Source organism: Saccopteryx leptura, chromosome 6 (assembly GCF_036850995.1).
Source record: "Saccopteryx leptura isolate mSacLep1 chromosome 6, mSacLep1_pri_phased_curated, whole genome shotgun sequence".
Lineage (NCBI taxonomy): Eukaryota > Metazoa > Chordata > Mammalia > Chiroptera > Emballonuridae > Saccopteryx > Saccopteryx leptura.
The window spans coordinates 175345097-175370138 of record NC_089508.1 but is presented as its reverse complement, the minus strand read 5'-3'; the positions used below and the strand labels follow the sequence as shown (position 1 = coordinate 175370138).

Below are 25042 nucleotides of genomic sequence, written 5' to 3'. Positions count from 1 at the left end.
GCTGAGTGGATAAAATATGTCACTAAGCAACTGAAAAATTAGTTTTGGTTCTTTACCCGATCCAGAGTAACTCTAACAGGTGTCTAATACAGAACACCACCCTTAAACGCAGACGACTGCACTCACCTCCCAATGTCTCTAAATGTGCACTTTCCTAGTAATTCCCCATTCCTTTATATGCCAGCGCCTCTTCTGAACTGCACATCAGACCTCGTCAGCACCCTGTTTAAAAAGTCTTTCAGTAGTTTCCCATTGCTCCTGGCAAAAAGGTCATCTTGAGTGAGCTGTTTGATCCCAGCTTTTCCCTCTTGGTCATCTGTCAAGATAGTCTCATCCCTGCTTCTAGCGACCGCCACACTGGTCTCTGAGCTGCTGGAACCCACCACGTAAGATCTCTTGTCGTTTCAGGTTTGCCCGTGTTCCCCTGCCTGACCCACTCCTACTCGTCTCTTAGGTGTCACTGTCTTCCCTCTGAAAAGCTCGTCCCTGAACCTCAAACCCAAGCACGTCAGTGTCCTGTACTTCACAGTTCACAAATTGTACTTGTAATTATTTACTGTCTATCAACACAGGTAGATTTGTAAACTCCAATGAGGATAAAGACTGTCTTCCATGTGCTGTTTTATCCCCAGCACCTCCTTATAGTGTCTAGATGGTGCATAATGGAAACTTAATGAATAAATTATGAAATTGAAAGAATACGCATTAATTGCTTGGACTTGAAGAGGATTCTAAACCGAGCTCGTTCACACCAGCACCTGCTGACAGCAAGGCTGTGGGGACAACCTCACAGTGTTGGCAGAACACTGGAGGGTGGAGCTACAGCTAGCCTCCTCCTGGTCACTCCTCAGCAGTGTCCTTTCTGCGTGGAACCACTCCCACGGCCTTACATACACACACGAACACAGACGGCGAAGTTCCCGTCGGCTCTGTACTTGGGCCCTTGAGCACTTTAGGAAACGAACTTGACTCCAAGGAACCACTGAGAATTCCTCTTTAGGCATCTTAGTAAGTTCTTCTCTCTCCCATGCAATAAATGACCAACCCCCGCCCCAACTCAACACTGAATTCCTCAACCCCTCATTTCAACATTTCTTCTGACACATCAGTCTGCCTTGGTGCAAAGGTAACTCCTCTATTTTAATCCAAATTTGGAAGGACATTGTGCAGTTGTCACCAGCATGCCATGCACCTTGGTTGAGAACCAATGACCTATAAAATGTCACTAAGCAACTGAAAAATTAGTTTTGATTTTTACCGCAAATCTTAGTGATAAATATCTCGCTTCCTGTATGTGAACATCCCAGTCAAAATCTTCAGTCTGCTCCTGTACCTGACTGCTTACAACCCACATTCCTGTGCCAGCAGAAAGGGTTAAACACAAAGTTCTGAAGCAAGCCCAGGATATCAGAAATTCAATTTGTCTAAAAGCCCACTAATTAAGTTAACTCACCATACATAATAGAGTGGTCCCACAAAATAGTTAAACCTGGTTTCCAAGTAATGCCCAATAATCAGTGGTGAGTGTGAAGAGATGATTCCACTTACACAGCTGCTCATGAAAAGCTTCCTTCGAAGTGAGACGTTTTGTCTGCAAGCCGACTTGTGGGAACGGGGAGCAAGTTGGGAGACAGACAAGACGCTGCTGGTCCCACGGCAAACGTCCACCTCTACAGCCAGAAATCCACGGCTATGAAAGACCACACCTTCGTGCCAGTGGTAAAAAGAAATCTTTATTATACAAAATTAAAAACATAAATATATTTACAAGCATCTTAAATACCAGCTTATAATACTTGACATTTTTTAATCATTTCATATTGAGTTTTCTATAAGCTTTTAAAATGCACGACTATTCGGCCACTTCAGTGAGTTATCAGTTTTCATTTCCACCATTGCAAATGGGTGTTTGGTTTTTGAAAATTGTCCATACTGTAGTCATTCAAAAAAAAATACAATGTACTTTTTAAAGACTACTTTGGTGTATGTGGGGGAAATCACAGTCCTGAGCTTTCTACCCCAGTTGTGGGACGCTACTACAAGATAACTCGATAAACCCCATTCTTTACCGCCTGCTAGAACTTTTGAGAAAGACTCGCATTGCTGGTACTCCCATTACTCCGTCGCCCTAACTTCTGCTCAGGTCTGCTCGAAGGAAAAGCAGGGGAAACAGAGAAGAGAGGTGGGGCAATACAGATGACCACCTGAAATCAACAGATTTACGATCCAAAAATCTGACCTTCGTGAATTTCCTTCAGGATCGAATCCATGATTTTAATATATGCACTTGTGACAGCAAATCACGGTGGCATAAAAGAACATGAAGACACTTAAGGGGTTAACTCAATACCTACTCAAGTTCCGCATCAATAAAGAGTAAGACATTCAGGGGAATTTTATTTTTTAAAAAAGTTTTCATTATCCGGTCTTCAAATTTCAGCAGAGTATGTAATTCATTTCCATATAATGGTACATAAAAAACCAACAAAATGAGAAGAAAGAAAAGTTGAGAGGGGTCAGAAAAGGGGGGGGACTAAACACCTATCACCGCACTTAACAAGAAGACCCTTTCGTTCCACTCTTCCTGGAAGCCTTCAGCTCAGCTGAGAACCACTGCAAGAAGTCTTCGTCCTCCGAGATTAATAACAAATTTAAAAGAAAAAGAATGACAACAGGTAGAGTTATATACATTTTACTAGTTTGTTTCGCACTCGTCCTGGTATTTAAAAAGATGTCAAATGAGCCATGGATGCTGGTGGCAGAAGGCAACGAGAAGAGGCCTGGGGACGAGGAGCAGGTCAAACTGTTTACAAATTCAGGGCAGACTCCCTCTTCTGGATCTAAAAGACCTCTTGTCTTCAGTAAAACCAGTGTCTTGCTGCTCAATGCAGATGGTAAGTACAGTTTGCTCAGAGCAGCGTTCTCTCTCGGGGAGGAAGGCGAGCGCCCAGGCAGCACGGAAGCGCACAGCCTCACCGCCATCACTGCTGCATGTTGTTGATGATCGCCAGGATGCTCATCTTCTCCTGGGCAGAGTCCACGTCCTCGTTCTGCTTCTGGGCCACGCCCGTGCCCAGGCCATACAGCCGTCCACAGTACTTAGCATCGTCAATGCTGTCCTCAAAAAACAACTGCAGAATGGGACAGAGAACCCGTGTGAGAAGCATGCCAAGAATCCTGTCAAGTCTCAAGACTACCACACCAGCACCTCCCAGTTCTCAGAGCCCTGACAATGCAGCCAACTAGAACTAATTCCAGAGAAAGGCTCCGAACCTTCTCATGCTCCTTTCTCAACAGCCTTCTATTCCCCATGAGTTCTTCTGCCAGGATCCCTGGGCGGCTGCTGCTGCTGCTGCTGCTTAGTACAAATGTCCCATCTCCCTTCTCTTGAACAGCCAGTGCAATCGATGGTTAAGAGCTTGGGCTCTATAGACTGACTCACTGTGACCTTGGGAGAGTCACCTCTCTCTCCAAGCCACTGCTCCCTATCTACAAACAAAGTAACACAGTAACAGGTTGTCACGCGTGAGAGAGGGACATTAAACACTTATACCGGTGTTATCTCAGCCCTGACACTACTGGGCAGGATAACTTGGTGGGGGTGGGGGTGGGGTGGGGTGGCTTTGTAGTACCACGAGATGCTTAGCAGCATCCCTGAAAGGTAGCACACTCCCCCCAACCCCTACCTCCAGGTTGTGACAACCAAAAATGTCCCCAGACATTGCCAAAAGTATGATACGGCCAGCTTTGTTCTTTCTCAAGATGGCTCTATTTGGAGTCATCTTGTTTCCATACGAATTTTAGAACTGTTTACTCTATTTCTGTGAAAAATGCCATTGGTAGTTTATAGGGATTGCACTGAATCTGTAGATTGCTTTGGGTAGGACAATTTAACAATATGAATTCTTCCAATCCATGAGCATGAAATATTTCCCACTCATTTGTATCTTCAATTTCTTTCATCAGTGTCGTAGTACTCAGTGTACAGGTCTTTTTTCCTGCATTTTAAAAAAGATTTTACTTATTGATTTTACAGAGAGGAGAGAGGAGTGAGAAGTATAGTTGCTTCACTCTAGTTGTTCACTGCTTGCTCGTTGCTTGTCTTGTGTGCCTTGACCAGGCGGGCCCCAGGTTTCAAACTGACGACCTCAGCATTCCAAGTCAACGCTCGATCCACTGCACCACCACAGGCTAGGCCAGTGTACAGGTCAACAGTTAAATTTATTCCAAAGTATTTTATTCTTTTTGATGCAATTATAAACTGGATTGTTTTCTTAATTTCTCTTTCTGATACTTCATCATTAGTGTACAGAAACACAACAGAATTCTGTATATTGATTTTTGTATCCACCAACTGTACTGAATTTATTAGTTCTAATGGGTTTTTTGGTGGAGTCTTTAAGGTTTCTATATATAATATCATGTCATCTGCAAATAACGAGTTTTACTTCCTTTTTTTAACTTACTGATTTTAGAGAGAGGAAGAGAAAGAGAGAGAAATGTCTCTATTGTTGTTCCGCTTATTTATGTATTCATTGGTTGATTCTTTTATGTGTCCTGACCAGGGACTGAACCTGCAACTTTAGTGTAGTGGGATGATGCTCTAACCAACTGAGTTACAGGGCCAGGTCTACTTCTTTTTTGAGCTGGATGCCTTTAATTTCTTTTTCTTGTCTAACTGTTCTGGCTAGAACTTCCGATACCAAACTGAATAAAAGTGGCGAGAGTGGACATCCCTGTCTTGTTCCTGATCTTAGAGGAAGAGCTGTTGAGTATGATGGTAGCTTTGGAATAAGGGGATGGTCTAACAACTGTGTCCACATTACAGAAATCAGAGGAAAAATAACTGCAGCAATTAGAGCTGCTGGAAACACCAAATACTCTTCTAGACTTGGGCACGCTCCATTTCTTTGCTTCTCAAACTACATTTAATATATTGAACATAAAACAAACCAAAAAGACCCCAAAACCCTGCTTCCAATGAGGTCATCAACTTCCAACAGAAACTAGGTTTTTACCAGCCCTCAGCCCAGTCACCTGTGTCCTCAGCCTTACCTCTTTCATCCTGAAGAATGCCATTCCCGTCAGCAGTGAGTCTGAGCCCGCCTGGTGCTGTCTTCCAATTCTCTGCAAGTCCAACTGGTCAGCAACTTCCTGAAGACCTCCCTGGACATGTAAGGAAAACAAAGACAATAGTACAAACCTAGCTCCTCTACTAGAGTCAACTAAGTCCATTCTTGAGTTTACTTCTTAGGTGATGAGAGGTGGTAACAGGCCATTTACTTTTAATAGGCCTTATCCCAGCCCTCCAAACAATTCCTTTTCACTCCTTTTTTTTCCCTTTATCATTAATTTTTTTCAGATCTCTGCCCTATCAAGTCTTAAATGCTACAAAACAAGGCTTAAGAAATAATAAATGCCAACCTAATTCAAGAACGCAAACTTCTTGTCTGACCAGTGGTGGTGCAGAGGGTAGAGAACTGACCCAGGATGCTGAAAACCCAGGTTAGAAACCCCAAGGTCACTGGCTTGAGCAAGGAACCACTGACGTGACTAGTGCCCTCCACCGTCAAGGCACGTATGAGAAGCAATCAATGAACAACTAAAGAGCCACAACTACGAGTAGATGCTTCTCATCTCTCTCCCTTCCCATCTCTCTGTCTCTGTCTCTATCTCTTGCTAAAAAAGAAAAGGAAAAATAGCAAACCTCTTATGTCAATAATTTATTAGAGTAGGAGTTCTTAAACTGTCTAGGGCAGTGGTTTTCAACCTTTTTCCTCTCATGGCACACATTACTCAAATTCTACAGCAAGCCAAAAAATTTTATCTTTTTGCCCATCTGAAAAAAAAGGGTAATTTTAATTGACTTACAAAAAAAAATAATAGTAATAGTAATTACCTACTCGTTTTGCATGTACTGACTTTCTAAAAAATCAGGTGCCTATACTTATATAAGGATTTCTGATACCAAGAATTAACTCATCAGACACCATCTTATTAAGCGATGTGACCAATAAGATGCAACTCGATTACATGACCTATATATTTGTTTCAAGACAGGGTATTCTCACTGGATGGCTACTGTTGTGTTGGCTGTTGTCACTTTTTTATTTGATAATCTAAAGGAAAAGGGGTCAGTGCCCCTGACTAATTAGTCAGTTATGGCATGTTTTAAAAATTCTTACAGCACATGGGTTGAAAATTGCTGATCTAGGGTAAAGAATTCTCTGATCTGAGAGTCTGGTACACTGTATACCCTATTCCTGACAAACTGAAGATACACCTCACATTACCAACTGCTTCACTAGCTTTGTGGGCCTGAAATGACAAAAAGCTGCCTTAGGATGAGAGAATCAAGGGGTTTACGCCCAGGTTGGTGACAGTCATCACAAACTCCTGTGCCAGTCAGGTCCACATACGGCCGGTCAAGAACGCATGCTGAACAACAACAAAGCAAAGTGCGAAGTCTGCTTTTTTGGCTTCTCTTGTTGCTGTTACTAGTATTAAGGAAAATAGTGTACCTTAAGATTTTTGCAGCTCTTCATCAGGTATTTCACATCGTAAATAGATGGGAAGAAAAGGTTCAGAATATGAAAGAATTCATGTTCCTCTTCTGGCAAACGAGAATCCGTAAGTAACTTAACCATGTAGCCAAAATCATAGCCACTACGAGGAGAGAAGGGGCACGAAGTGAAAAAGCAGCTGTTGTCAGGCCCAGCGTTCAACCACTTCATTTCCCAGAGTTGATGATGCTGCCTTTCCGTCTTCCAAAGTAGTTGAACCTACTGTAATCTGAACTTTACATTAAAAAAACAGCAGACTAATATGGAAGATACGGAAGAAAGTGCAAAGGTTTATAAATGGGGGTTTTATTCATCAAAAATTCAGAAGTACTGAGAAGGTAAAATAACATCTTCTAAGGGGAATCCAGCTATCACATACATAGGAAACTCCAGGCAAGACACTTTAACAAATAAGAAAAATCAACCAAGTTCTTCAATCCTCCACATCCTCCATCTTTCCACTTGGAATATACCGCTGACAGCCCCACAACAGAGCCCAGTACCATCTGACACAAACAAGTATGAGCTCCACAGTGTTTTTTGAAAAACATTGAGTAATAGTTACCATTTCAACTTCATAAGTGCTAGTGACCAACAGAAGAGAGCCAATAGGACTTCAAAAATAATGTATTTCAACTCCCTGCCCCCAAATGGAGAGACACACGTTATATGAGGCTGACCTGTGAAATGAAAGCCATTTGACGTTGTCACAGAGAACCACCCCTGATGTCATAAGCAGCTCTGCAAAGTGCAATGTGTCAATCCCTTCTTCTTCATGCTTCTGAAACTGCAGCCCGGAGTTAGCAAGCAGATCTATGGAATCCTGGGAGTACATGTCCTCTCTAAAACAGAAGGTGTTCGCATTTTAGCTAATGGGTAATGTAAGAAGTAGTGGGCAACAATATTACCCCACTTATCACAGAACAGGTATTCTTGAAATGCTTTCATAATTTAAAAATAGACCAATTTATTCTTTCCAGTATTCCAGCAAGCATGGAAAGTGGATGATCTTATCCCTACACCAGATAAAAAATGGGATCTTTTCCCATAAAATAAATGTCCTATTTATAAAGTATCCACATTTTGTCACTGTTTCAAGAAAAACTGAATCAACAATACAAAAATATTTCAAATATAAGAAAATGAAAAAAAATTAATGTTCTCATAACGCTGCCCCATAGAAAGAACTGTTAACAACTCGGTTTGTATTATATATCCTCGCAGGCCATCTTCTCTGGCTACACATACACTCTCCATCCCTACATCTCCGTCACCATTCTTTCCAGATCAACTCAGACATGCCACAGCCTTTATAACTCTGCCATAGTGCCTCACTGTGCAAATATCCCTTAATTTAAACACAGTGACATTTAGAATAACACAAAAGTAGGGAAATAACTCATTTACCATTAGGTTTCACTGTTATTTTCTTTTTCATATAAACTTAGGCAAGATGACTAGAGAGAAAACCACCACAATTTTTCTGTTTCCCGCTAAATTAAAACCAGTGTAAAATTACATCAAGCCTGACCTGTGGTGGCGCAGTGGATAAAGCATCAACCTGGAATACTGAGGTTGCTGGTTCAGGCTTGCCTGGTCAAGGCACATACAAGAAACAACTGCTATGAATTGATGCTTCCTGCTCTCCCCTACCTTTCTCTCTTCTCTCTCTAAAGTCAGTAAATAAAATCAATAAAAATAGGCCTGACCTGTGGTGGCGCAGTGGATAAAGCATCGACCTGGAAATGCTGAGGTCGCCGGTTCGAAACCCTGGGCTTGCCTGGTCAAGGCACATATGGGAGTTGATGCTTCCAGCTCCTCCCCCCTGTCTCTCTCTCCTTTCTCTCTCTCTGTCTCTCTCTCTCCCTCTCTCTCCTCTCTAAAATGAATAAATAAAAAAGAAGATTAAAAAAAATAATAATTAAGTCAAAATTTTCCCACTACCTGATAGGCTTTCACGTTCAACCACCTTTGATCAGCACCCACTCTATACCTTATTTTTATTACGAAAACTACTAATAACCCACTTTTACAGATAAGAAAACTGAATTACAAAAGGAAAAATAACTGACCCAAAGTCAACAATAAACAAATGCTAGAACTTCAAATACCGATCTCTTAACTGGAAACTTGACTTGACTTTAATTTTTCCATTGGTTAAGAGAGGGGGAGGCCCTGACCAGGCGGTGTCACAGTGGGTAGAACACTGGACTGTGATGCGGAGGACCCAGGTTTGAAACCCTGAGGTCGCCAGCTTGAGCACAAGGTCGCTGGCTTGAGCCCAAAGGTCGCTGGCTTGAAGCCCAAGGTTGCTGGCTCGAGCAAGGGGTCACTCGCTCAGCTGTAGCCCCGTGGTCAAGGCACATATGAGAAAGCAATCAATGAATAACTAAGGAGCCGCAACAAAGATTTGATGCTTCTCATCTTTCTCCTTCCTGTCTGTCCCCATCTGTCTCTGTCTCTGTCAAAAAAAAAAAGACAGAGAGAGAGAGAAGGGGAGGGAGGAGGAAGTAAGGAGGAGGAGAAGCATCAACTCATTGTTCCCCTTAGTTGTTCCATTTAGTTGGTACTCTCTGATTGCTCCTCATACGTCCCTGACCAAAAATCAAACTTGCAGCCTCAGTGCGCTGGGACAATGTTTTATCCACTCAGCAACCCGGCCAGCACCCACTTTAAACAGCCTTATTGAGATATAATTCACAAACTAAACAATTTACTCATTTAGAGTATTTAATCGTTTTTAGCAAAGCAAAGATTTGCAACCACCACCACCATCGATTATAAACCCTTTCATGACCTCAAGAAGCCCTGTCCCCACTCTGCACTCACTCCCATTATCCCTTACCCTCCCCACCCTCTGCTCTAGAAACCACGAATCTGTTTTCCGTAACATTCACCTACACGGACACATTGCTTCATTTATCCATTTGTCAGTTCACAGATATCTGGACTGCTTCAATTTGGGGGCCTTTATGAATAATGCTGCTATGAACATCCATGTATAAGCTTTTGCATGGATATGTTTTCATTTCTCTTGGACACACGCCTATGAGTGGAACTGCTGAGTCATATGGTAACTCTCATGTTTAACCCATTGAGGAACAGCCAAACTGTTTTCAAGAGACTGTATCATTTTACGTTTCCAATAACAATGTATGACTACTCTAATTTTTCTACATCCTTGCCAACATTTATTTCATTTTGATTATATCCACTTAGTGGGTATAAAGTATCTCACTGTGATTTTCATTTGCATTTCCCTAATGGCATGATTGTGAGCATCTTTTCATGGGCTTATTAGCCATTTATATATCTTCTTTAGAGAAATATCTATTCAGATCTTTTGCCCATTTTTAATTGGACTGTTTGCCTTTTTACTGTTGACTTGTAAGAGTTCTTTAAGAGGGCCTGACCGGGTGGTGATACAGTAGATTAGAGCATCAGCCTGGGTCCTCAGTGTCCCAGGCCGATGCTCTAATCCACTGTGCAACCTTTGGGCTCAAGCCAATGACCATGGGCTCATGATCCCACACTCAAACCGGCAACCCCATGCTCAAGCTGGTGAGCCGCATTCAAGCCGGATGAACCCACGCTCAAGCTGGTAACCTTGGGGTTTCGAACCTGGGTTCTCAGCACCCTAGGCCGATGGTCTATCCACTGCATCAATGCCTGGACAGGCAAAAAAACAGTTCTTTAAGAGGAACATTAGTTTCTGAGATTCTTTATTCCATCCTTTGCTTGTCCAACCCTTACTTAAGGCTTGGTGGAAACAAAACTTAAATTCAGTTAGAAATCACAGTCTGCACAAATGTAGCAGATCTAAGAATAACACTCAGAAGTGTCTCCAACACTTACGTAAGGTTGAATTTAAAGTTGAACTGCCAAGTGTTGATTCCAGAAGGATATTCTCCCTTCTCATTCGTGAAGGTAAGGCCCAGCTGGATAATTTTTAAAAGGTCAACATTACACCGTAAAAGCTGATACTGGTAATCTATGGAACTACGAAATTCACCAATTGGTCGCACCACAACACCTGGAAATTCTGTATCCTGGAAAAGAAAAGTTTCTTATCATAAGGTTTCACAAAATAATGGATGCTGAATTGATCATTCGTAAATATTTTTATAAAAGTTATGTGGCAAGTCCCATGGTTAAACAGAAAATCTATCTTAAAATATGAATCTTGGCACTTACAAAAGCACTGAAATAATGAAGCACTGCACAGCAACTTGGAGATCCTCCGCAGGATGTGAATAAAGGTAAGTACTGTAACTACAGGTAAATATGTAGGCAATTAAGAACATTCTAGCCTGACCAAGCAGTGGCGCAGTGAACAGAGTGTCAGACTGGGACACAGAGGACCCAGGTTCAAAACTCTGAGGTCGCCAGCGTGAGCGCAGGGTCATCTGGTTTGAGCAAGTCTCACCAGTTTGAGCCGCTGGCTTGAGCAAGGGGTCACTCGATCTGCTATAGCCCCCCCCCCCCCCCATCGGTCAAGGCACATATGAGAAAGCAATCAATGAGCAACTAAGGAGCTGCAACGAAGAACTGATGCTTCTCGTCTCTCTCCCTTCCTGTCTGTTTGTCCCTATCTGTCCCTCTTTCTGACTCTCTCTGTCTTGTCAAAAAAAAAGAACATTCTAAGTTGAGAACATCAGAAGAATAAACATACAAAAACAGGTGAGAATGCCATTCAGAAAAAACAATTAATAGCCATGTTTAGCTTGAGTAAAAGGAACAAGATCACAAAGTACTCTATACTGGGCTAAAGACTTAATTCTGTAATCCCTATAGCAGGAGTCACAAACTCCAAGTGGCTCAATGTAAAGGGTAAAGCAAACTGGATATAAAAATGGTTGAGTTATGGAGGCTAGAGCAAACTAGAGTACAAGCCTCCGCTAAAAGAGGCCCTTGGTATCACCACAATACACACATCTCTCTTAGTCACTCAAAGTCAGGCAGGAACGTGACCCCTATTTTGCCAAATCTTCCCAATTTTTCCAGATATCAAAAATCTGAAATTTATGTAAGGTCTGTTGATTTTATTTATTTATTTAAGAGAGAGAGAGAGGGAGGGAGGACGGGAGGAAAGGAGAGTGAGAAGCATCAAGGTTGCTTCACTTTAGTTGTACATTGATTGCTTCTCATTTGTGCCCTGACCAGGGATCAGACCTCGGGTTTAAGCCAAGCCAGTGATCCTTGCTCAAGCCAGCAACTTTTGGCCTCAAGCCAGTGACCTTCGAGTCATGTAGATCAGTGGCCCCCAACCTTTTTTGGGCCACAGACTGGTTTAATGTCAGAAAATATTTTCACGGACCAGACTTTAGGGTGGGACGGATAAATGCACAAAATAAAATTATGTGACCGGCGTAAAAACTGATATTTTTAAATATAATTGTCGAACTTACAAGACAAGCGTCAAGAGTGAGTCTTAGACGGATGTAACAGAGGGAATCTGGTCATTTTTTAAAAATAAAACATCGTTCAGACTTAAATATAAATAAAATGGAAATAATGTAAGTTATTTATTCTTTCTCTGCGGACCGGTACCAAATGGCCCACAGACCGGTACCGGTCTGTGGCCCAGGGGTTGGGGACCACTGATGTAGATGATCCCACTCTCAAGCCAACAACCGCTCTCAAGCTGATGACCTTAGTTAGAGTTTCAAACCAGCATCTCAGCATTCCAAGTCAACGCTCTATCCACTGTACCACCACCCATCAGATGGTCTCTTGATTTTTTTTTAATTTAGAAATTAAATTTCATAGGGTGATACTGGTCAATAAGAATACATAGGTTTCAGGCCCTGGCCGGTTGGCTCAGTGGTAGAGCGTCGGCCTGGCGTGTAGAAGTCCTGGGTTCGATTCCCAGCCAGGGCACACAGGTGGAGAAGCAGATGGGAGAAGCGCCCATCTGCTTCTCCACCTCTCCCCCTCCTTCCTCTCTGTCTCTCTCTTCCCCTCCCGCAGCCAAGGCTCCATTGGAGCAAAGATGGCCCGGGCACTGGGGATGGCTCCTTGGCCTCTGCCCCAGGCGCTAGAGTGGCTCTGGTCGCAACACAGCGACGCCCTGGAGGGGCAGAGCATCGCCCCCTGGTGGACAGAGTGTCACCCCTGGTGGGCGTGCCGGGTGGATCCCGGTCGGGCACATGCGGGAGTCTGTCTGACTGTCTCTCCTAGTTTCCAGCTTCAGAAAAATACAAAAAAAAAACAAAAAACATAGGTTTCAGGTAAATATCTCTATAGCACTGGAACTGTTGTTGATTACGTTGTGTGCACACACTCAAAGTCAAATCACTTTCTGTCACCATATATTTGTCCAACTTTACTCCCTTCCCCTCTAACCCCCTCCCTCTAGTAACCACTTCACTTCTGTCTATGTCTGTGATATCATATAGTTCTTAGCTTTTTTTTTTTTTTTTTTGGCAGAGACAGAGAGAATCAGAGAGGGACAGAGAGGGAAAGACAGACAGGAAGGGAGAGAGATGAGAAACATCAATTCTTTGTTGCAGTTCCTTAGTTATTTATTGATTGTTTTCTCATATGTGCCTTGATTGACGGGGGGTGGGAGGGGGTGGCCCTATAGCAGATCAAGTGACCCCTTGCTTGAGCCGGCGACCTTGGGCTCAAGCTGGTGATCTTTGCTCAAACCCGATGTGCCTGTGCTTAAGCTGGTGACCTTGAGGTCTTGAACCTGGGTCCTCTGCATCCCAGTCCGACACTCTATCCACTGCGCCACCGCCTGGTCAGGCAGTTCTTAGCTTTTTCTGATTTACTTATTCTACTTAGTATAATGTTCTCAAGGACCATCCACGTTGTCATAAATGGCAATATGTCATCATTTCTTATGGCCAAATAATATTCCATTGTATAGATGTACCATATCTTTTGTTTGTTTGTTTTTGTTAAGTCAGAGGCAGGAAGGCAGAGACAGACTCCCGCACGCACCCAGACCAAGAGCCACCCAGCAAGCCCCGTTCCAGGCAATACTCTGCCTGTCTGGGTGCTGTTCTGTTGCTCGGCAACCGAGCTACTTTAGCATCATCTGGGGCCAACTTGGCTCAAACCATTCGAGCCATGGCTGCAGGAGGGGGAGAAAGAGAAAGAGAGAAAGAAAGACAAAGAGAAAGGAGGGGGCGAGAAATGGAGAAGCAAATGGTCACATCTCCTGTGTGCCCCGACCGCGAATCGAACCTGGACTTCTCTGCACGCCGGGCCATGCTCCACACTTCCACACTGAGCTAACTGGCCAGGGCCTTGTACCGTACCTTCTTTATCAGTCCTCCACGGAGAGACACTTTGGTTTTGGTCTCTTGATTTTTAAATGCCGGCAACTAATTTTATAAAATTGTTTTAAACACTATACAAACTTACTGTATCTGTGGGCAGATGCGCCTATGTCTGACATACTTCTGTGTTAAAGACTTTCAAACACAGAGTAACATTACAAAACAACTGAGACACTGACAGAATCTTAGCTACCTTGGCTACCTTGATGTTTCATAAAGGCAATATAACCTTCCATCACGCTTAGTTTACCATCACTTCAGGGTAAATCTCACAGTAAACAGTCCCTGAGTCCATACCAGGTGAGCCAAGTACAGGAGAGCTCTTTACCATGGCAATGTAGCTGTAACTGAGCACGATTTCTCGGATCTTCCTCATCTCTTCTTCCAGGTTGCTGGCCCAGACTTCACAGATCACCTGGCTATTCTCCACAAGTGCTGCAGGCATCCTGAAGAACCTTGAGAAGTCACTTGCAGCTGACTATGACAGAGGGCAAGCCAATAGCTGATCCAATCTAGATTCAAAAACACATTTTGCAATAACATAAATTTACATACTGGCATAAGATGTCAATAAGACAACGGCATCAAAACAATATTTTAATTTCACTTCACCAGCTGAAGCTAAAACATTAAGACTATTATAGTATTTATTCTCCACACACACAGTCACAGTTCTTTAATGTAAAGAAACTAAAATTAAGAAACTTGAAAAAACTTTTACCCAAGCAAAGAAGTCAAATCACTACCCTAAACCAGTTTTCAGCCCTCTCCAGAATACCTAAACACTGAAATAGTCCCCTGTGACCACAAATATGACCTTATCTGTAACTTGCACAGCAGTTTGCTCAGAGACCAAATCATGGAAACATTCTGAAGAAATCACTTTAGCCAGTTTAAATGGACCTGGGATCTCTGACAGTATGAAAGAATATGGACTTATACTCTCACACTTAAGGTCTTTATACCTATGTGATGATTATGGGTATGGGAATCCCCACTCTACCCCTCAGGAAAGGGAAATTCTTTCTTCCTACAATTCAAAAGTCAAAAAGAAATAGAGATAATTAACTAACTTAATATAGTGCCTCTTTGGATTTCTGCAAATAGGGATGTAAGTGGTAAAACACTTTCTAATTTCAACCTTAACAACCACAAGAAAAATTTGAATTTTGAGTTATTAATGTCTACTTTTAAACACTTATATTGTACAGAAACCGAACAGCAATTCAACAATCAAGACAGAGAAGAAAGCAGGCATAAATAATTCAACCAAAACCAGAATGGGTTATGGTGTATACTCTGGGGGGAAATGGGGGGGGGGCAATAATCTGCAAGATAAAGCTCCACATGGCTCTGCCTCAGTGATTCTGTTATTTTAGCAAACTGAGCAGGAGATGCTTGGTTATACAGAGACTGAAAGAAAGTTACCATAAGGGCATTTACTTAAAAGGCAACCCCATCACATGGATCCCTAACCCATGTACAAGTGGGCACCAGTGTATCTATAGATATTCAGGGGAAAATTCCTAGAATCGGTAAAATGCATGTGTCTTTCAATGACCAGAGCACGGAAAATCTTTGCTTTCCACTTTCAGGAGACAGTAAGAATCTGGAAAACAAAGTTGGCATCCTCAAAACTGTCATTTCTCTGAGAGACTTCTATGAAAGCGATGTCAGTTAACAAATCCTTGAAGATTCCATTCATTTAAAGGCACCCTACTCTGCTTCGAGCTGTTTCTCTGAAATCATAGCAGACTTTTTATAATTACTCTGAAATCTAGTAGATTGTGTTATCTTCCTAACAAATATAGGTGGACATTCCTTAAAGGCAGAATCCATTCTTCTCGTTTTTATTCTATACACAATGTGCATGAATGAAAGGCTTGCAAATGACCAAATCAAGAATATCAGGAAAGGGCAGAGTTCAGACTGAATGTGGACTTTACTATCTGACCATAATTTTAAAAATGTCGGGACTCAGAATTTCAGGTTCTAAACCATGCTTAAGGATTTCCCCAGCAGAAGGCCTTTAAGCCATTTCTATGACCGTTAACGTGAAATCAGTACCGCTTAGCTTCCTTAGTTCCCTAACTGAAACAATTCACTTCCGTTTTGGTGTCATTTCAAACACTTCCTTAGAGGAAGTATCACTCTTGCAGATGTTTCCATAAAAGCAAAACCAACAAAAGGAACTCAAGCAAAAAAGCAATGCCTTTGGCTCCAAGCAGAGAAGAGCAGACTTAAAAAGAGGACAATTATTTACACTAAACCCTTCGAACCGGGCTCCAGCTAAGACACTCTTAAAGTTGTTTCAAAAGAACTCAAGAAACAATCTAAAGAGGCTCCCCCTCTGGTTAAAAAAAAACCAAAAAATCAAAAAACAAAAAAGCAGTATGAACATCATTTCAGATATCACTAGTATATTAAAATTTTGCAACTAGGCTTCTATCCATGAGTTCATAATGAACTAATAAATTAATTGGTCATCAGTGGAGAACGCTAGTGAATCGATTTGTTTAAAATTGTATTTCATCTTTCCTACCTAAATTGCACCTCAGATTAATCAAATTACCTCAAAGAAATCAAATAGCTGGAGGTTTTTCTTCAGAGAAGTTATACAGCTAACAAATGAATATGAAACAATAGAACGTCACCATTTTGTGACTCCTAATGAAGTATCATGATGGTATTAATATGGAATAAGCAGAAAAGCGAGTCTATAAAGAAAGTAGACAATAGCGGTGGGACGGGTAAGGAATGGGGATTAACAAACAATGGGCATGAGGCATCTTACTGAGGATGGAAATGTTCCCTAACTCAGTTACAATGATGGCACTACTCCGGAAGTTTACCAAAAATCACTGAGCTCTACGTTTAAATGACCAAGTTTTCTAATATGCAAATTACACCTGAATAAAGCTGTTAAAATAATCACAAAGGCTGTTCATCACAGAAAAGGACAACCAGGTATTATGCATCTCTTGATAGAACACATCACCACTATGAAACAGTCATGCACCACCTGAGAGCATTCATTCTCCAGAAATAAAATGCATCACTAGGAAACTTCATCACCGTACAAACATTGCAGAGTGCATGTACACAAAGCTAGACGGCACAGCCCACTTCACACCTGGCTATATGGTATCTAGCCTATTGCCCCAGGCTACAAACCTGTACAATGTCACCGTACAAAACAACACAGGATCAAGTCCAGCACAAGACAAAAGGATGCAATCAAGAGGTTTAGTCAACACCAGATGTATGAGTCTGCCGCAGGTGTAACACAGCCCAGTGTTTTACAACAAACTTTCTTTTTAAGTAGAAAGAGTACCCCCTAAAATAACAGTATTAAAAGTATAGTATTTTAGCCTGACCAGGTGGTGGCGCAGTGGATAGAGCGTCGGACTGGGATGCGGAAGGACACAGGTTCGAGACCCCGAGGTCACCAGCTTGAGCGCAGGCTCATCTGGCTTGAGCAAAGAGCTCACCAGCTTAGACCCAAGGTCGCTGGCTCCAGCAGGGGGTTACTCGGTCTGCTGAAGGCCCGCGGTCAAGGCACATGTGAGAAAGCAATCAATGAACAACTAAGAAGTCGCAACGCACAACGAGAAACTGATGATTGATGCTTCTCATCTCTCTCCGTTCCTGTCTGTCTGTCCCTGTCTATCTCTGCCTCTGTAAAAAAAAAAAAAAAAAAAAAAAGTATAGTATTTTAAGTACATAAGCCATTATCAGTCATTTATTATCAAGTATTATGTATCATACTTAAACTGTATGTGCTATACTTTTATATGATTGGCAGTGCTGGTCTATTTACACCAGCATCGCCTCAAACACATAAGTAATGTGTTTCACTTCAATGTAAGGACAGCCATGAAACCACTAGGCTGCAGGAATCTTTCAGCTCCCTTATGATTTCATGGGATCACCATATTATATGTGATCTGTCGTTGACCAACATGTTGTTATGCCGCACATGACTGTGTTTTGCCAAAGCAAATCTAATTTGAATCTGACCACACCTCTAGATTTAACTATCAATTCACAAAAAATATATAGAGGACAGAGGGACATGTTAAATGACACCACAGAAATGCAATCAGCAAAATCCAGGAACTACTGTGGGAAACTACAGAACCACCAGCTTCTTCGACAAATAGCAAGAAATAAAGACTCTCAGGAGACATACCAACCAATCAAAATGTACAGGCCTTAGTAGGATCCTGCCTCAAACAAACTGTTGTGGGGGGAGGGGGGAGTCACATTTTTGAGACCATTAAAAGTCTAAACAATGACTGGCTGGTTTTACTTCTTTTTTTTTTTTTCTTTTTTTTTTTCTGAAGCTGGAAACAGGGAGAGACAGTCAGACAGACTCCCGCATGCGCCCAACCGGGATCCACCCGGCACACCCACCATGGGGCAACGCTCTGCCCACCAGGGGGCGATGCTCTGCCCATCCTGGGCGTCGCCATGTTGCGACCAGAGCCACTCTAGCGCCTGGGGCAGAGGCCACAGAGCCATCCCCAGCGCCCGGGCCATCTTTGCTCCAATGGAGCCTTGGCTGCGGGAGGGGAAGAGAGAGACAGAGAGGAAGGCGCGGCAGAGAGGTGGAGAAGCAAATGGGCGCTTCTCCTGTGTGCCCTGGCCGAGAATCGAACCCGGGTCCTCCGCACACTAGGCCAACGCTCTACCGCTGAGCCAACCGGCCAGGGCTACATCTTTATTTTGGGGTCTTGTGAGGGTTACCCCCTTTTTCGGTGTTATACTGTGGTTATAGTTGTTAAAAGAGAATCTTTACCTTTCAGAAATAACACAAAATATAGGTGATATTTGACACGAAACATGGGGTTTTGCTTTAAAATAACAGTGGAGCCTGACCAGGCGGTGGCACAATGGATAGAATGTCGAACTGGGATGCAGAGGACCAAGGTTCGACATCCCAAGGGCACTGGCTTGAGCAAGGGGTCACTACTCTGCTATAGCCTCCCTCTTCCAGGTCAAGGCACATGAGAAAGCAATCAACCAACTCAGATGCCACAACAAAGAATTAATGCTTCTCATATCTCTCCCTTCCTGTCTGCCCCTATCTCTCTCTCTCTCTCTCTCTCTCATACAAAAAAATAAATTAAAAATTAAAAAAACAATAACAGTGGGGAAAACTCCTCACAACTTTATACAATGTACATTTTATAGATAAGAAACTGAAATTGAGAGACATTAATTTTATTTTTTTATTTTATTTTTTACCACTCAGACTGTGTCCTCTCCCTCTTACTCTCCCAAAGGAAAAGAATGATCATCAGTGGCAAAAGGCAGTTGCACAAGGCCCTGGCCGGTTGGCTCAGCGGTAGAGCGTCGGCCTGGCGTGTAGGAGTCCCGGGTTCGATTCCCAGCCAGGGCACACAGGAGAAGCGCCCATCTGCTTCTCCACCCCTCCCCCTCTCCTTCCTCTCTGTCTCTCTCTTCCCCTCCCACAGCCAAGGCTCCATTGGAGCAAAGATGGCCCGGGCGCTGGGGATGGCTCTGTGGCCTCTGCCTCAGGCGCTAGAGTGGCTCTGGTCGCAACAGAGCGACGCCCCGGATGGGCAGAGCATCACCCCCTGGTGGGCATGCTGGGTGGACCCCGGTCGGGCACATGCAGGAGTCTGTCTGACTGCCTCCCTGTTTTTGGCTTCGTTAAATACAAAAAAAAAAAAAAAAAAAAAAGGCACTTGCACAAGCAACACCAAAAGCCGGCTTCACACTCAAGAGAGAACACTGCAACTCCTCCTCGTGGTTTCGGGTGCTCTACACAATCAGAGAAACTTCTCTAGTAATGAACTATAAAAATGATCCCTGAAAGTATAGTCTTGAGAGACATTAATTTTAAAAGGCACCATCGGCCCTGGCCGGTTGGCTCAGCAGTAGAGCGTCCGCCCAGCATGTGGAGGTCCCGAGTTCAATTCCCGGTCAGAGCACAAAGTAGGAACATCCATCTGCTTTTCCACCCCTCCCCCTCTCCTTCCTCTTTGTCTCTCTCTTCCCCTCCCACACCCAAGGCTCCATTGGAGCAAGGCTGGCCTGGGCGCTGAGGATGGCTCCATGGCCTCCACCTCAGGTGCTAGAATGGCTCCGATTGCAGTGGAGCAACGCACCAGAGGGGCCAAGCATCACCCCCTGGTGGGCATGTCGGGTGGATCCCAGTCAGGTGCATGCGGGAGTCTATCTGCCTGCCTCCTACCCGCTTCTCACTTTGGAAAAATACAAAAAATAAAATAAAGGCAGCATCATGACTTCCATTTCCAAGAGAATTTTTTTTAAAAAGCTAAACTGGCCCTGGCCAGTTTGCTCAGTGGTAGACCATCAGCCCAGCATGTAGATGTCCTAGGTTTGATTCCTGGTCAGGGCACACAGGACAAGTGCCCATCTGCTTCTCCACCCCTCCCCCTGCCCCTCCCAGTTCTCTCTCTTTCTCTCTCTCTCTCTCTCTCCTCCTTCTACAGTGATAGCTCGATTAGAGTGAGTTGGCCCCAGGTGTTGAGGATGGTTCCTAGGCCTCTGCCCCAGGCACTAAGAAGAGCTTGGTTGCTGAGCAATGGAGCAATGCCCCAGAAGGGCCAAGCATCACCCCTCACCCCCAGTAGGTTTGCCAGGTGGAGCCAATGGAGCCCAGTTTGAGGGGGCATGCAGGAGGCTATCTCTGCCTCCCCTCCTCTCACCGAATTAAAAAAAAAGTCAACCACTATTATAAAATTAACCATTGTTATATATACATAACTGACAAATGGGGAACAAAAAGAAGACTATTGGCAAAAACATTCTTTTGTGTGTGTATGTGTGTGTGTGTGTGTGTGAGAGAGAGAGAGAGAGAGAGAGAGAGAGAGAGAGAGAGAAGCATCAACTCGTTGCTCCACTTAGTTGTGCCACTGATTGCTTCTCATATGTGCCCTGACTGAACCAGTGCCCTCAGAGTCAAGCCCTCACTGGCACTTGAACCCATGACCTCAGGGGTCAAGCCAGCACTAAGACAAGGGACCTCAGCACTACAGGACAAAGCTCTATCCACGGTGCCACCAGCCACGGCTATTGGCAAAACCATTCTTGCACTAAACCCTTACCTAGAAAAACTATTAGAAATAAACAATCGCTTACAAGCCCCTAAATGTAGTTCCACTCAAAAACTGAAGAAGAGCCTGACCAGGCAGTGGCGCAGTGGATAGAGCACTGGACTGGGATGCAGAGGACACAGGTTCGAAATCCTAAGGTCGCCAGGCTCATCTGGCCTGAGCTTGGGCTCACCAGCTTGAGTGTGGGGTTGCTGGCTTGAGCACGGGATCATAAACATGACCCCATGGTCGCTGGTTTGAACTCCAGATTGCTGGCTTGAGCAAGGGGTCCCTCATTCTGCTGTAGTCCGTCCACCCCACCCCCACCCCCAGTCCAGGCACACGTGAGAAACCAATCAATGAACTAAGGAGCCTCAAGGAAGAATTGATGCTTCTCATCTCTGTCCCTTCCTGTTTGTCCCTATCTGTCCCTCTCTCTGTCTCTGTAACAGAAAAATAAAATTGAAGAGGAATCATATTATGCACAATTTACCTTAGCATAAATTACTGGATATGCTATCCAAAAAGATAAATAATAATAAATAAAGCCAGCAATTCTGCCTGCCTCTCTCCATCCAGTGAGCACATGCCCCAGAAGGAGCCTAAGATAGGAATCACAGACACAATGCTCCCCTCGGTCAGTCTTCCTCCTTTTAAGCCTCTCCATGCAGAATGAGTGTGCCCTTCCAATACCTGTATGTGTGCAACACAATCCCTGAATGTAACCAAGTACTTTATCCGGTTTACAACCAAAGAAACAGTAACAAGTTTCAAAGCTGAAGGAAGTACTGAGCCTGCTGGGTTTTCTGAGACAGGTCTGCCATCTCCCACTCTGCAACTTCCTAGGGCATTTTCAAGGATGAGTTTTCATCACATGCAATGTTTGCCTCACAGACTGACTTTAAGACGACTCCACACGAGCCACCTCACTGCCTATAAAAGCAAAAGACAAGCACCAATTGAAACCTGTTGCTTCCCAGCACTAGACTGTGCAAGAATGAAAGGTCCCTCTCATACATATACATACACACACACCCTACGAATTACTGAGGTCCCTGCCCTGTGCTCTGTGGCAGTTTGTTCAGACCGTTCCTGAAGAGTGTATAACACAATTCCGACACAAAGCCCCGTTTACCCAGGAAAGCTCGGAAGAGCAACTACCAATGAGGCCACCTGAAAGCTTTCTCCGCATGCCATCCGGGGCAAGCTTTGTAGAAAAATGCTTGTTTTTCGGGTTTTGCTTTCAAGCCTATGTGTGTAAGGAAACAATCAACACCACATCCCCTGCCAGAGGGCTGAACAAAGACTCTGCAGCGCATGCATACGATGGAAAAGGAAGCAGAAGCCCGTTAGAAGAGAGGGCAGCAACTCGGAAGAGGGTCCTCTTTCTAAACGACCACGGCCGGGGGTTGCCGCCGCTTCCCACCCCCAACCCCCCAAAATACACAGTGTCGGAAGACACGACCCTGGACTGAACGGCAAGCAGTAAAACCACCCGGGGAGCCCAGGTGTGTGAGTTGGTTGCTCCAAAGCAACAACTCCGCTCCCTCGAGCCGTAGAACAGCAGAAGAAAGTTGCGGGGCCACAAGCACCAAGCCTGCCAGGTTCCAAACTCGTGTCCTTTCTCCTAAACAAGCCCCCGTCACCATCCTCTCCCTGTTCTGGACTACCCACCCACTTCGCACTCACCCGCCCCGCCCCCTCCTCTTCTTGCCCCCCCCCCCCCCCCGGTGCAAAGCAATTTAAAATTACAGGCCTTAGGGCCAGGCGGACCTAACTTCGAAGCCAGACCACCCACGAGCTGCATAAATTCCTTAACCTCTCTCATACCTCAGCTTTCCTGGCATAGAAAATGGGTTTAATAAGAGTATACACTTCGGAAGACTGCAGCAGAGATTAAGTAGGATACAGCACATTTAAGGTGCTTTGTAAAGTCTCGGCACACAGCAACAGGATATTATTATCCTCTGGTAGTGGGTGTTGTATTACTACTCTTCTATGGGCCCCTTTCTCGCCTCACACACCCTGCCTCTCCACATGCCCCACTCCCCTTCCTTCCACAGGCCTAGATGGCCTCCCACACTCTCTCGTCTCACGTTCCTCTCTGGTAAGCGCAGGCCCGCTTACCCTCACAGGCAGTGCCCGCGAGAGCTGGCGGGCTGGCGGGCGGACTCCGCAGGAGCGGCGGTTGCGGCCCCCGACCCAGCGCTCTCTTCTCTCTGCCCCGGATCGGCTCCTAGAATCCAGCAGGGCCAGTGAGATGGGCGCCCTCGTACCCAGAGCGGCCTTACGCACCGCCCACCAAACAAGCTGGCTGTGCCACTCTATCCACCCGATTCGCCCAACTCGCCTGCTCTCTTTGCGTCACTCCCGACGCGCGCGCGCCTGAGCATGCCTACTCCACCCCTTCTGCGCGCACCCGCGATTCCAGGCGGGTTCGCTCAACCGGCGAGCACGCGAGAGCAAACGCGCAGGCGCAAAACTATATAGGCGCCGTGAAAATGGCGGGGCGGGGGTGGTGTCGGAGGACGCATGCGGAACACGACCCGCCCTACGCCTTCGCGAGATTAGTCGCGCTGACTCAATTTAAACTTGATCCCTACTCCTCCATTTTGTTTCTCCATCCTGGAGCCGGGGAGGGGCGTGGTCTAGAATTAGACCCGCCTGGGGGCGGGGCCTCAATGGACCGAAGGACCTAGGATCGGGCCAAATCCGCAATTACGCCTCCTCCTCCCTGCTTGGAAGGACCTTCAAGTCTTTGGTAGGAGCGGACTTGGGCGAAGATTGGTGGGGCGAGATCCTGATACTTCACTCAACATTAATGCGCCCCCCGGACTCTTCACTTACAAAGCATCTATCTAACGGCTTCCTTCCTGGCAGTTAGTTACGGATGGGGATAGCACCCCCAAACTGAGTGTGTGACGTCCGCCAAGACCCTCCTCCCGGCCTATAGGAACTAGGCAAGCGACGTTACCATACCAACGGGTCCCCCGGGACCGGCTCGAGTTACAAAGGGGACGCGGGCTGCGGTGGGGGAAGCAGCCCTCGAACTCAGACGTCGCCCGGCCTTCGAGAAGCTCCGAGATCTGGGGAAAGCTAAGCAGGCTTGGCAGGTGTTCATTGCAAGGGCAGTGGGGCCCAGGTCCCTAAGACCCCCACCCCATCCATTACTTCCCTGGAAATCCTCTTCGGAAAGAGGGCTCTTTGCCAGCGCCTGCCCTTTGCAGCGTTTAACCAGGCTGGGGTGCAGCGCTACCTCGTGGCCTCCAGCCGTGGGAAAGAAGACAAAAGCATTGACTCCCCGCTCGCGACCACCAGTTCCCAGTGCCTGAGAGGAGGCGTGGACGGCCCCAAGCACCGTGCTAGTAGGAGAGGCTTTTATCCCAAGTCACTGGGCCTTCCTACTTTTAAACATTTCCCCCTCAAACTCTTATTTCCATTTTCAAGGCTGGGCGCATTGCTGGCCTTAAGCAACAGTTTCAAATTGGATCCCCAAAAGCTGTTTTCCAGGGCGTGGACCCGACCCCAGCCACCAGGGTAGAGCTTCAAATGCTCTTTCTGAACTCTTCTCCCCTACAAATGAGGGTCTCTCTCCTTATCTGTAACATAGAGCTATAAGTAACTATCTCACAAGGTGGTTGTATTAATAAAGGGAAAAAATACCCCGCACTGAGGGAAATACATGTGTTCAATAAACAGTTGTTTCTGGTGGTCTCAGTTTGTCATCTCTTGAGATAGTCAAAGTTTGTTAGCTCTGCTGCAGATTTACCAGCCATTCCGTTAAGCAGTACTGTACTGCGATGGAGAAGGCGGGGGGACACCCTTCCCCTTGTTGCGTGGGTTTCTAATACCCTTTCACACACAATTAGGCTCAGGAGAGGACAGCCCCATGGGGGCTAGTCACGTGAAGAGCAGCCTTCACAATCCTTTCTTGGAATTTGTTTTTTCCTGTAGCACTCAGGCCTGGGAGGCACTGGAACAATCAAACAGGAAAAAAGCCATCTCCATCCCCTCAACCCTTTCACCCAGAACGTGGTGTTTATTTATCAGCTTACTGAAAATAAATAGAACACAGAAGGCTTGTATTTCAGGAGGTGCTGGA

General features: G+C 44.9%; 2 protein-coding genes and 1 pseudogene across 2 annotated transcripts in view; all 3 read right to left on the bottom strand.

Annotated features, from left to right (window-relative positions):
* The window catches only part of MRPL22 (mitochondrial ribosomal protein L22), a 133245-nt gene that overhangs the window by 76552 nt on the left and 31651 nt on the right, over positions 1-25042 (bottom strand). The gene's annotated exons all lie outside the window — the stretch shown is intronic.
* Positions 1712-23227, bottom strand: CNOT8 (CCR4-NOT transcription complex subunit 8). Its single transcript, XM_066342776.1, has 7 exons — positions 23068-23227; positions 14181-14364; positions 10419-10612; positions 7244-7405; positions 6522-6666; positions 5056-5166; positions 1712-3131 (listed from the first exon to the last, which is right to left on the bottom strand). Exons 2-7 carry the CDS (start codon positions 14295-14297, stop codon positions 2982-2984), a joined length of 879 nt encoding a protein of 292 aa, XP_066198873.1. The 5' UTR covers positions 14298-14364; positions 23068-23227; the 3' UTR covers positions 1712-2981.
* LOC136377725 (small nucleolar RNA U3) lies at positions 19504-19706 on the bottom strand (annotated as a pseudogene).

Bases quoted from the DNA above. Each gene is read 5' to 3' on its own strand.
- CNOT8 (XM_066342776.1), bottom strand. From the start codon at position 14,297: ATGCCTGCAGCACTTGTGGAGAATAGCCAGGTGATCTGTGAAGTCTGG. The intron at 10,613-14,180 runs GTAAAGAGCTCT...TTTCTTTTCCAG, and splicing joins GTTACAGCTACATTGCCATG to GATACAGAATTTCCAGGTGT. The intron at 5,167-6,521 runs GTACACTATTTT...TTACATGTCCAG, and splicing joins AGAGCTGCAAAAATCTTAAG to GGAGGTCTTCAGGAAGTTGC.